Source organism: Dermacentor variabilis, chromosome 4, assembly GCF_050947875.1.
Source record: "Dermacentor variabilis isolate Ectoservices chromosome 4, ASM5094787v1, whole genome shotgun sequence".
NCBI lineage: Eukaryota > Metazoa > Arthropoda > Arachnida > Ixodida > Ixodidae > Dermacentor > Dermacentor variabilis.
This window is the reverse complement of record NC_134571.1, coordinates 59,280,592-59,293,713: the sequence shown is the minus strand read 5'-3', so window position 1 is coordinate 59,293,713 and position 13,122 is coordinate 59,280,592. Positions and strand designations below refer to the sequence as shown.

Sequence of the window (13,122 nt, the reverse complement as noted above, 5' to 3'; positions counted from 1 at the left end):
TGCGTATGATCCCGACTGCAAGGTACTTCTTTTGATTGAAAATTACTCTTATCTAGTATTACAACGAAGTCAAAAATGCCGCAGAAACACAGGTTCCCGCGATAACATCGACATCATGTGACGAAAGGAGAATATTTCGAGAATAGCAGTATTCCTTATCTTTACGGCAAGCCGTTACCGCGACGACTTAGGATCGCGGCAATTTTCTTACGGCGATGATAAGGAGCTTGATAATGCAACAATCGAGAACATCTTCGGCTTAAATATTGCATTTTTATTTTTTACCTCTTCACTTTCATTGTACCATCTACGATAATCGTAAACTAAACACACAGCTTAGGTGAAAGAAAAGCATGCTCAGCTTAGCTTTCGGTTGATCTCACGCTCACGAGCGTAGTATACTACGCCGATTGAAGCGTATGCTGCTACTAATTTGATCGCAGATTGCGGATTAAATCCGTTTCACGAAGCGACTGCCAAGAAATGCCGGCGTTGAGACGCGGCGCGCCGACAGAGAAACAGGTGCACACTCACCAAGTGTAACACGGTGTTTACCACCTCCTTGTTGGAGACTTGGCCGACTTCGACAAATCCGATCAGTACGGCGAATTTCAGATTGTCGTTCAAAGGCATCTTAATCACATCCTCGGGACGCTTGGCCTGGGCCATCGCTGTGTCTGGCGGCACATCCATGCTTTCACGACGGGAATGTTGTCACACAGAAACAGGCGAAAACAATTTACGAGACATTACATCCACCGAAAAGGCGTACACTCCCACCCTGGCTTCTCGCCATGTTTAAAGCTAAGTGGATCATTTTAATAGACTCGCAGTCGTCGTAAGAAAACGTACCTAAAACATCTAAACAATACAATTACTTGCACTTAGCAGAATAACTTATAATTTTTGCATATAAGTGCAGTAAGTGACAAATTATTGCAACAAACTGTAGCAAATATTTGACGAAAATTTTTCTGCGGCCCTACAATTTTGGGGCGTGTACGCTTCGAGTGTGGCGGCGCTACTAGACTTACAGAAGATACAAGGCGGCGCCACAGCGGCGCTTCGATCGCAACCCCAGCTTGGCGCTTGTAAGCGGCATCTGTCAAAAGTAAAAGCAAAGCGTTCTGTCTCTGTCCTTGTACAGCCCTCAGCAGCAAAGCTGAAAACAATTGTTTCAGCACCATGTCGGCGGCCGAAGTCGAACAGACCAACGTAAGTGGAGCACCCAGTCTGTTCTCAATTTTAAAATTTAAGATACTCCTGTGAATCTCTCGTGTAAGCCTAGCGCAGATATCGAGCTAACGGCAGATCCGTTAACTTTTGTTGTTATGACAGCGCTTCGTACGATGAAGTTCTTTCAAAAAAGCATTGTACCGCGCGCGAAACGTACACCTGTAGGCGTTGACTCATGTGGTGCCACGCCCGGAGCAACCGGGAACGTTGTAATTGGCACGCAGGAAATGGGCTAGATAAACATCCGGCCTCGTATTAAATAGAGATTGCGATGATTAAAATGTAACCTAATTGGAAAGTTTAGGGCCAAAGATGATACTTCATCGCAAGAACTATTTCGATATCTTGCCTTGTTCGCCCCTCTCCTCACTGAACCACTGCGACACGCTCATTTTTTGCAGGGAAACTTCATCGATGACCACATTCGCACACTCAAGTTGCAGAGCCATGTCGGATTTGACAGCCTCCCTGAACAGCTGGTTAGCAAATCCGTGCAGCAGGGCTTCCACTTCAACATTCTTTGCATAGGTGAGCACAGGGCTGGAATGCTGTGATGAAACTTCGTTGTTTTCATTTACCAATGTTTAGACAAGCTAATTCCTGATTCAACTTACGTTTACAGCAGCTATACACGGAGAGCCATGATCGGCGAAGACTTCAGGGTGAAGGTGCCATAGTTTAAAGCAATTGAACCCATCTAAGCAGTAATGCCACATGAAGTGAACCTGACATTGACCTATTTGCAATTTTTTCTTCCTGGGAAAGGGTGGCTCAACATATAAGCCAGCCTGTTGTACCACAAGTTTGTTTACAATTAACGTTGGCTGTGTGATATGACACGATATGTATCTAAAGACACTGTCGTGTGTTTTAAGGGGCTAACAATAACATCTGATGTACTGTATTCACACATACAATTGAGCATGCTAGTGTTTCTTGGTATGGTGGCAGCACCATTGTGGAATCTGTGTGATGTCTCATAGCACTTCATTTTCCTGTGAACGAAAGCTGAAAGCAGTCGCTACATTTAACACTAAAATAAATATCAGTGGTGCTTTTACGTAGCCCAAATTCAGTGCTGTACCTATTGGATTAAATAAAAGGAAAGGGTAACTATGAGTGTGGCCTCACCTGTGAATTGTGAGCATTATATAAACTGCAGCCTTCTTGCTACGAACACACAGCCAGAAGTGCAGTCAAAAACATGGTAATTCAAAGTAGAGAATCAGTCACACCAAGCGCCACCAACATGTGCTCGGGTAGCAGATGAGACCACCAGCACTACTGCCGTGCTTGCACATTTCTTTTCCATCTGCTTCTGAGGCTTCCTTTCGCTGAACACATTCACATGATTGAAAGAAAAGCAATTACACATGCAGAGAAGCTGCCACTAAGGCACAGCTAGATGTCAACAGTGCAGCTGCCTCTTTGAAGTGCAGTAGCTCATTTGTTCATTGATTCCTGAACATCTTCTCAAATCATTCTTTCCTTCGTTATATTTTTTATTTATTGTTATTTCTTTTTTGTTCTGTGTGAAATTTTGAGGCAGCACACTTTTTTTTCTCCTGTAGGAGCTTTGCTGAATGACAGTTGTTTTTTATTCTTTATTAAAAATTTTTAGTATGTATGCCTCGCAACAAATCCCGAACGTAATAAAACAAAAATTGTTTCTACATTTTGCACAAATGCATTTTTTGCAGCAAAGTACCGCAAAGTTAGCCCCCACTTGGCACATGCAACAGGGCATATGTCTCTGTTGTGAAGCCGCTTTCACTGTTTTTTTTTTTTTTTTAACCAATTGTGCATGAGGATCGCAAATGAAGCAGATTGAGTGAGCATTCATTGCTGGTGCTGCATCAAGCCTGACTCCTGCTGCAAATCTGAAGCGTTCTATCCTCGATAACAATGGTTTCCTTGGCTGTCAAAATGGGGGACATTCACAGAACTCTACCTCTTTTAGAAGCATATATCTTATTTTCCGGACTCTGAATCGCACCTCTATAATTTGCACGCCCCATTTTTCACAACTTTCATAGAAAGAATTGCTATATTAGTCACACCGGTGTATACGTTGTCTATTTTAACTCACTTGGCATGATGAAGCGTAATAATGTGTGCTTTTGCAGTGCACAGCATTTCATGCTTGCTGCAAAATTCAAAAAAAAAAAAAAGAAATCTTCAACATTTATTTCACTTCATGCAAAGCCATCGAAGCCCTCGTCCTACGACGCAGTCAAAAAGTTCAGCTACTGCAGCCGGCAGCGTCGCTGGGTCACTATTGCTAGCTACCGAGTAAACATTTAGAAGCGTTGTAGGCATGTTGCTTGCATTCCTTTTACGGCATGCGGTGCTCTGGGAAAACAACCCTCATACTGGTCATATCAGCGTGCATGGCTTTAGGCATATATAAGTCGCACTGTTGTATAAGACTCGCTGAGGAAAATTTTGAGGGAAAGAAACTGCAACTTGCAGTCCAGAAAATATGGTATTTTAACTGTTGGCATGGGTGAGTACCTTGTCATTGTGTGTGGTAGCAATTCAGAAAATTTTTAAGGAACGAAGCGAGCAGGTACAAATTTTACAAGTTAAGGTAGTGCAACTAAAGGTATGGCTCTTCCACGTACAAGTGGGTGATGACTCCAGTGTATATCAATGATTGTGTTATTAGCTTTTTCAAAGAAGTGCTATCTATGAAAATTTCTTAAGATTATCTCTGTGATAAGGATTGCCACTAAGTCAGGGTTGGCATGCTTGGAGGATATTGGCACAAATCAGTCAGTACACTTAATGTTTCGGGAACCAGGTTTGACTTAATTTGTCCTTTGGCACCTATTTTCTTTGCAGGTGAAACTGGTATAGGGAAGTCAACCTTGATGGAGTCGCTGTTCAATCGTTCATTTGAAACAACGCAAAGCCCCCACAACTTATCCAATGTGGTGCTGAAGCCAAAGACTTTTGGTAAGAATCCACATTCATCAACTCATTGTAAAAATATAAACAGTAGTACTTGGTGCGACACAGCAGTTTAAATAAGGCTTCACTTGCTACCTTCAAGCCGTTTGTTCGAAAACCTATGTACTGCTTTATAATAGAGTTTTATGTGAGTATATACTGCGTTTTTCTGTACCGAACATGAAGTCACAAGCTCTATCCCTGGCTGTACTCTGAAGGTGGAAGGCAGAAACACTTATGTACCGTGCTTTGGGTGCCTATTAAGCAACCCTGATGGTCAAATAAAACCAAATAAAACCAAAATAAATCAAATAAAACCAGCATATGTTATGTTGTGGCATCATTCATATGCCACTGTGGAACTTTAGGGTGCTAAACCCCACCGCTTAGCACAGTTGAATACCTTTACAACAAACACCTCGACAGCGAAATGACTTGTATCGCGAAGGACTAAATATATCCCAGGCTTATTCCTGCCTTTCATGTGTATTGTAAACTCCTCTACAATGAAGACCTCTACAATGAATTTGCTTGTACAATGGAGAGATTTAGACATACCTGACATCCGAATTGTTGCTTTACAGCGAACGTCGCATAGTGGTGCCACCACTGCTCTCCGCATGCGCCACTGAGCTGCCCTCTGCTCTAGCACTAATGGCAGCACTAATAACACACTTGACAAGCATGCCGATGAGTCGTGTGTCAAGTCCTGCTGCACTGCTCCAGTACTTGTTGAACTCATTCGCCGAGTGTTGTAGCACAGCACCAAGTGCAACAGCTGACGATGGGATGATGTAATTGTAACTGACGACCGACAACTTCTTCAATAGCACTCGGGGTGGAAAGGACACAAATGTCAAGAAAGGCAACAGTGATGAACCTGTTAACAAACAAAGAATTTCGACGGCAAGGGAGGCAATAGCAGCTTTTGACGAACTGCAGCTTTACCTTACGTCACTCCCATGTTATGTTGTGAACCATTCCCTAAACATTGGCACAATGTCAGCTGAAGTCTCGTATTCTGCTAAGCAAAGTTTGCAGAAAAAATATTAGTACCTTAATTCACTAAGTTTTTCTTGGAAGTCGTGTTAAATAAAGGTTTTATTTTTGAGCGTGCTTAGCCTACTCTATTGTGAGCAGTCCAGTGCACAATCTTTACTACGAAGTGACCTATGTAACGAAGGACTGTATACAGAGTTTCTAACTTGGCTGTATGTTTCTATCACGCACATCTGCCACCCGCAGTAAGTGTTATGTAGAGATGTCTTGCAGCATATTGGTGCACATATCTTTTGTATAGGATTCACTTGTATTAGAATCGTGTAGTATTTAGTCATTACTTATGAGGATTACGCTGCTTCTTTCAGAATTACAAGAAAGCAATGTCAGGCTCAAGCTGACAATTGTGGACACTGTTGGCTATGGGGATCAAATCAACAAGGAAGACAGGTTTGCATTTTATTGTTTGGTCTGTCTGTTTGGTGTTGTACATGACATCTGCCTAGGTGGACATTGGAATTGCTGTAATTACTATTATTTTAATTGCCTTGTGCATTTTTACAAGTCTTTTCTATAAGTAACGTTATCTTAACACTATAGCAATTTTTGTAGGCAAGCGGTCAGCCACAGAGGGCACTAAGCTGTTGCATAACTGTTTTTATAATGTTGGGCAGTAGTACCAACATTGTCACATGTGCGTTGCTCAGGATGTAAACACTCCATTTGGTGAGCTTGTGCCCTTTAAATCAAAGCACAACCCAGCAGCAGTGATAGCAACAAGTGCAGTCATTAAATTTTCCAGATTTGCTCGCAGTGGTCATGCAAAATATAGAATACACCACAAACATCAATCTTTGAGTCAGCAGTCGGCTACTGTGACTGGCCCGTATTTCTAGAAAGGACTGTACTGTTCAAAAAGAATTAGTGCCCTAGTAATCAGGAGTGCAACTTGTTAAACAGCAGAATTCTGATAACAGCAATTGCATGACACAGAAAAGAATAGCGCATGTCATAGCACGCTGACACAGAAATAGTTAACATGAATGTTAACCCGCCGTGGTGACGTAGTGGCTATGGCATTGCGCTACTAAGCCTGAGGGCATGGGATTGAATGCCGGCCACGGCGGCCACATTTCGATGAGGGTGAAATGCAGAAACGCCTGTGTGCCATGCATCGGGTTTATGTTAAAAAAAATTCAGGTGGTCAAAACTAACCCGGAGTCCCCCACGACGATGTGCCTTATAATTAAATTGGGGTTTTGGCATGTCAAACCCCAAAATTCAATTCAGTGTTAACTAATTTGCGCTGTTTAAGGGGGCACAAGAGATGAATGTTAAGTTGCCCTAGTAAATTAAGTTTTTGCAAAAGCAAACTGACAACTTCTAGTGTGAGAAACAACTTCGGCAGGCCAGAAGAGAGACTAAAAAAAATGTGGTTAGCAATGATGTTCCTGCACCAACTACCTGTAACGTCCTGGATATTGAGTGTCCACTGAATTATGGTTAATTACTTACTGTTAAAAGACTACATTACATACACAGTAACAGTAACTACAGTAACAAAAAGCTTAACCTAGCAAGTTTTGGGAAGTTTTTCTCTGCCAAAATGGCTCATATACAGGAACATACACATTTGTGACGTCATACTGATGTATCGCCTCTGAGGTTTTGGAGCAAAATCACAAAAAGAACTTGGAAATGCACAGTTGTGGGCTACTTGACGTTCCATAGACTTAGAGTAGCACACAAATTGAACAAAGGACAGGTTGAAACTAGAGGTGGGCGAATATCAACTTTTTTGAATAGGGTGCTAATAGTAAGTATCAAATATCAAATAGTCAAAGGCAGACGCAAATACTTACTATAAGAATATTTATTTCGGTATAATTAGGTACCACGGCTGTACCAACTATTGCAAAAAAATACAGCTAACTGTTAGAAACAAATGATCAGCTTTATACAGAATATCGCTAATTGTTACCAAAAAAAAGAAAAAGAACTTTATGAGTAGCCTTCCAACATTATAAGAACCTGATTGCAAACAAGAATTCAAAGAATAAATGGCGGCTGTTTTACCATTTTCCGACTAAAGGATCAGAAGTTGTACATAAAAAATAGATGGTAAAGGACTGTGTGCCGTAAACACATCTAAATGAGCCCATTGTGAGGAAAACATCACTAAAGGTTTTAAAACAACCACATGGCTGGCCTTCCAAAAACATTGACACCAAAAAAAAAAAGAAATCGTTAATGCCATGTAGGTTTCTGCCGTGAAGCCAAAAACAAAGATTGCATTATCCACTTTGTATCAGCATTACATCGTAAACATTTGTTGTCTCACTTCTGATGATTTGTAATACTTTGTTTAGCTGACAGAGAACAGTGGCAAAACCTTAAGCGTCTGTTGTTGCGAAATATTTGGTTAACAGTACAGTGCAACTTTGTTAAACCGTAGTTGACCGGAGCTCGGAAGAAGTATGCACTAAACGGTAGTACTGCTTAACTGAGATAGTATGAGATCACCCATTTACCTGTCAAAAACGGAACTCGGAGAGAGTGCGATGAAAGGGCAAAAACATGCAGTATTTATTCGCTTTGCGCAACAAAAGGGTTATACCCCTGTCAAGTGGGCAAGTTAAGTGCACTCCGGTCGGAGGGGTTCACTGAACGCACTTTGCTGGTCAAATGCGTAGCCTTGCCACCAGCAGTTTAAACGATACAAAATGTAATGCATAGAAAAAGACACAAAGTTCATTCTAGCTGTTGAACAGCTTTTAACAAAATAATCAGAAGAGAACTCGCTGATATTCTGTTCTAGCAGGATCAAATGCCACCTCATCACATGCCATCATCTTGTTCTGGATTGGCTAGGCATTCGTCTTGGCCGGCCTTGACTTGTAACACTCTTATGATAAAAATATTTTTGTTTTTGTTGAGTAAATATAGATTGTTTTTTATTTATAATATAACTAAAGCAATCCCTTTTTAGAAGGTTTTTTTTATTTTAATGTACATCTTCAAAAAACGTGATTTTAGTCTGCTGCTTTTTTTTTTTTTTTTTTTTTTTTTTGTGAATGCGCTTTGTTTTCTACTGTAGCACCGCGTAGCCTAAGGTGTCACTCAAGGTCCCGAAGTGCACTACCCGTAAGTACACTTGCCCGCTTGACAGGGGTATTATTCTTTTTGATGCCGCCGTGGCCTAGCAGCGATGACGGCCTCTTACTTACTGAAGCTGCGGGCTAGCTTTTCAGCCAGCCGCCTCTTCTCGGCAAACACTCGCATGGCAGATTCCTCGTCCGCATTGCATATTCTCCATGAACGTGCATGGTAACACTGCAGAAGTCGCTGGCCGTCTTTTTCATTGTGGGGTGCTGTTCTCGTTGCGACGATTTCATTCATGAGGCTGACGTAACATGCAGCTTCTGCCACTGTCGGGCCTGAATCACCCATGCTGTTGCTTTCTCTGTTGTCCTCAGCACTCTCGTTGGGCGACACTTCAGCAACAAGACAGGCAACAATGGTGAAAAGTCAAACCTCGAAGCCGTCATCTCTTCGTGGTCGCAGCAGTGCTGCCAAGCAACTTCTTCGCATTCCAAATGTCGCGCACTGTAGTCAATGGTAGATCCCTGTTGCGTGCCAGCGCCGACTTTATGTCACATTCGATAGCACGAACAATGTCCAATTTTTCTCCTATGCTTAGCACCCGGCATTTTTATCCGAGCTTCGGCATGATGCGAGTCCTAACTTGCACGACACCACAATGCTTTCTGGCAAGGCGGCACGACGCTGAAATGATGTTGATGTGGATTCACGCGCAACCACGCAGGGCGCTTGGAGGCCGTTGTTCTGATCTCTGAGGCTTGTTGTTTTGCCGGGCCGCTCGATGGGGACGACGCATCGCCATGATTGCGCGATGAAGAGTGGAAACACTACGTTTTAACCAATACGTATGCAATAAGCTAGTATGGTTTATGCTGATACAAAACGCATTATGTCCAATGGTCGCTGAGTCGGGGATCTGACTTTCCTACTTTTAAAATGACAATACTGTTTAAGTGGGTATGGTGTAACAAGGTTTTACTGTATTCAAAAATACTGAATAGTTCTTTTTCAAGTATAAATGCATAGTTAGTGCATAATATTCTATTTTCGTCTGAAACTTAGAATATTCACCCACCCCTAGTTGAAACTCAAAGCAAAGTAAAAAGTGAAAGTTTAAGCAGTCATTGACATTACTAGTCCTCCGCCCTTTTGTTCAATTTGTGTGCTACACTAAGTCAATTAAAAATAAAGTTTGCCCTTCATTTTTTTGCAGTAATAACCAATCATGTTGAGTTAAACAAATGAATGTAGAGTTTTGAAAGATATTTGGGCAGTCAGCTGATTTACTGTTGCTCTAAAAGTTAACCTCTGTGGGTTAAAGAGACACCAAAGGCAGCCTCAGGAAGCTGGCTCAATGCATTTCATTTGCCTTGTGCTCAATATGATGGAGAACCCTGTACAACCCTTTAGCACTCTTCTACCATATGCTGTGGTAGTGTGAAATGTCAGTAGCATCTTTTGACCACAGTCTGCACATGAAGCACTCCAGGCAATGGAAATCACCTCGGCTCATCCATAGGTAGTACTGTCGGGTGGCATGGTAGTCACTATTTTCAGGTGCCATGCTAACTTATGCAGCAGCTGCTGTTGCTGTACTTTTACGGTACTCTTCAACCTTCAAGTTGTTTGTTTGACCTGAGCTTGAGCCCACTATGTTCCCAACTGAAGGCATTTCCTCAAAGCCATGCCAGATGCCTTGAGTGGGGAGCATAAAATCGCACAGTCGCCTTGCTCTGGTTTCTGTATTTGATATTTCCAGTTCTGCATAGGTGTTTTTCTAATCTAGGTTTCATGGTGGGACCAGAGTGCTCTTAAAGATGGAAAGTAGATTGGTTCACACTGCAAATTGTGCTATTTGCATTTCACACCATAACCAACAAGCGTACATATTGGGAAAGTGGAATTGTTTAGGCTCTTGCCCAGGGTCCTGTAGGGGCTGCTGCCGTGGGTACCTTTTGGTGATTAGTGAATGTTTTTTTATTTCCTTCTTTTTCCCTACCCTTTGCGACCTTTATGTTTACAGTTTCAAGGCCATTGTGGACTACATCAATTCCCAATTTGAAAACTACCTCCAGGAAGAGCTTAAGATCAAGCGTTGCCTGTCACTGTACCACGATACCCGTGTCCATGCCTGCCTCTACTTCATTTGCCCAACAGGACATGGGTAAGAAATGCTGATTTGAGCTATAGCCTGGTTTCGTGCATGCCTCTGAGGCAGTTCCCTCAGGCGTCCCATAAAAACTAGGCTAAGCTTACATTTAGTTGACAGTTTGAAGAGCTTGCAACGTTCTTCACTAAATGCTGTTTGCGATTCTTAAAGGCCCAAAAATTTTCTCAGTTTAAGGTTTGTATGTTTATTTTATGCATGTTATGCATTTGTAAAATATTGCATGGAATTGTTGATTTTTTATGTATCATGTTCAAGTTTTTGCTACTGTTACTTTTTGAATTCTGCTTCATTCATATAAGCTATTTTTGCATGTGTTGACACTTGGCAGTTGCACTCTTCTAAATTGCCGCATTACTAGGCTTCAATTGTAATGCCTAGTTGTGGAGGTATGCTAAATTATCGCACGCATTGCTGCTGTAGTGTGGCCCAATAGCTATGACATTCTGCTCATCATGAGGCCATGAGGTGAATATCTGGCAACCATGGCCACTTTCTGGTGGTGACAGAATGCAAAAAGTGCTAGATTTAGGTGCTTAAGAACCCTTGTAGTATAAAATTAATCCAGGCCCCACACTGCCTGGATTAATGAGTGGTGGTGGAAATGTTGGAAACAACCTTATGCCTGGATCAAGGTGCATTGATGGGCTAGTTGTTGCATATTCATAATGAGCTGTAATGCAGACAGGATGACACAGGAAGGCTACAAGTTCCTCAAGTTAAACCTCGATATGACGAACTTCAATACAACCAAATTCTAGATATAACGAAATATTTAACTTTTCATAACCTCTTGTTCATCGAACACCATCTATTTAGAACCTCAACATAATGAAATGCGTTTGTATGCCATTTCAATATAACGAAATTTCACTGCTGCCGCAGAGGAATGCAGAGACAACAAATGGAAACTTCCACGGGCGCAGATGGTCAAACGATTTAATTACAAGCAGCTGTTTGCAAACACACCTCAAATCGCACACTATGGGACAAGAGCGACCACCCAAGTGGAGCCGCATCATGTTCATGTATAAAGTCCAAGTTCCATAAGATCCTTTCGCACCCCTCGCACTGTGTGCTTTAGGTGCGAGAGAAAATGTGCGAGGGGGAGACAAGAAAGATGGTGGCTTCACAAGTGCTGCCTTCCTGTGCGAGCAAAGAGAAAGAAGGGAGGGGAGGGGAGTGAAATTGCAGTAACACGATCAAGCGCACGTGAGGGGCCGGGGGGAGGGGGGTTAAGTTGGCGGGTCTCAACTGTGGCTGCGCATTTACATGGCTCAAAGTGCGACTGAACGCATACGCAGCTGCACACCCTGCTTTAGAGGTAATCTGTTGCGTATGCAAAGAGTGGGCGTGCCGAGACAGACGGCATGGCACCATGTAAGCAGTCTTATCGCGCGTTTAGTCTTGGAGGTTGCGTAATGGCGAGTTTCAATAACCCGTTGGAGTGAGAGGCAGATGAAGCATTCAATCCCTACGGCCTGCTGCCGGTGCTTTTCCTGATAGCGTGGTCCCAGTGCTGGCTATGCTATCAGCCGCGGGGGTGGAGTGCTTGTGAAAGCGTGGCTGGCTTTGTTTAATTCGCACCACTGAGAAGATGTCGTTGACGTACAGGGCATGAAACCGCATCATTCATCGCAGGCTCCCAAATTTTATCAAAATGACTTTCTTTCTCATTCAAATTTGCTTTTTTTTAAATTGCCCGATAACTCTGAAAATTCTGCTGCCCCTTTCCGTGTAAGAAAAATTTATCGGCGACTGTACTTATTTGCGTAAAAGGTCGAATTTCAATAGAACAAATTTTCGATATAATGAAGCAAATCGCCAATTTTATCGACTTAGTTATATCAAGGTTTAACTGTACTTTCAACATTAGCGAGTAGCGCATTGTCCTGTCACATTCTCCTGTCATTCTGTTTTGCATTAAAGCTCATTGGGATTTGTACCTGGAAGTTTTCTTTGTACCGATAACTGTATAGGCTTGTTCATTTAAGCACTTTTGTTCATATGCCTCCATCTTTTCTGAAGGCTGTAATTTGGTTTGTGACGGTTAGGTGGAGGTATGCAGTAGATATTCATAAACACGGTATACTTGTATGCTTTGTGATGTAAATATATACACAACCAAATTAATAGAATCGGAAACCATGCTTATGCAGGTTCTGAGCGCCAAGTGCTGTCATTTCCTGATTTCTTGTTTTCATGTGCTCTTAGGCTCAAGTCCATTGACCTGGTGTGCATGAAGAAATTGGACAGCAAGGTGAACATCATCCCCATAATTGCCAAGGCTGACACCATTTCCAAGACAGAGCTACAAAGGTTCAAGATTAAGGTGAGCTTTTGTCCTTTTCTCAAATATATTTGGTTATGCCAGAGGCCCTGCCTGAGTGTTTCAGAGGGGTTGGTAAATGCTGAGAAGAAAATACATTGCACCCTTTTTTAAAGAAATCTGTCATGATGCAAAGGTGAAACATGTTTTCTAAGGAGCAGTGGCAGCCCTCTTACACATTCGCAAAAGCAAGTCTATAAACATGCACAGTCTTCTATTAATTGGTTTTGCTTGAAGGACGAAGTAATGATAGCGACAGCAAGCATGCAATGCATGTGCTGCTGCATAGCTTTAACAAAACCATGGAGGCTACCAGGTATCGGTAGATATATCCGAC

General features: G+C 42.2%; 2 protein-coding genes across 3 annotated transcripts in view; one reads left to right on the top strand and one right to left on the bottom strand.

The window, feature by feature from the left end:
- Positions 1–823, bottom strand: part of rg (A kinase anchor protein rugose) — a 336,839-nt gene extending 336,016 nt beyond the window's left edge. For both annotated transcript variants that reach the window (XM_075689210.1, XM_075689211.1), the window contains exon 1: positions 535–823. In XM_075689210.1, the coding sequence (XP_075545325.1) occupies positions 535–693 (159 nt within the window). In that variant the 5' untranslated portion in view covers positions 694–823. The remainder of the gene's footprint in view (positions 1–534) is intronic.
- Positions 824–1,048: 225 nt separating this feature from the next.
- Septin2 (septin 2) overlaps positions 1,049–13,122 on the top strand; it is a 35,851-nt gene continuing 23,777 nt past the window's right edge. The window contains exons 1-6 of the mRNA XM_075689214.1: positions 1,049–1,215; positions 1,638–1,764; positions 4,081–4,194; positions 5,556–5,637; positions 10,313–10,453; positions 12,671–12,788. Of these exons, the coding sequence (XP_075545329.1) occupies positions 1,186–1,215; positions 1,638–1,764; positions 4,081–4,194; positions 5,556–5,637; positions 10,313–10,453; positions 12,671–12,788 (612 nt within the window). The 5' untranslated portion in view covers positions 1,049–1,185. The remainder of the gene's footprint in view (positions 1,216–1,637; positions 1,765–4,080; positions 4,195–5,555; positions 5,638–10,312; positions 10,454–12,670; positions 12,789–13,122) is intronic.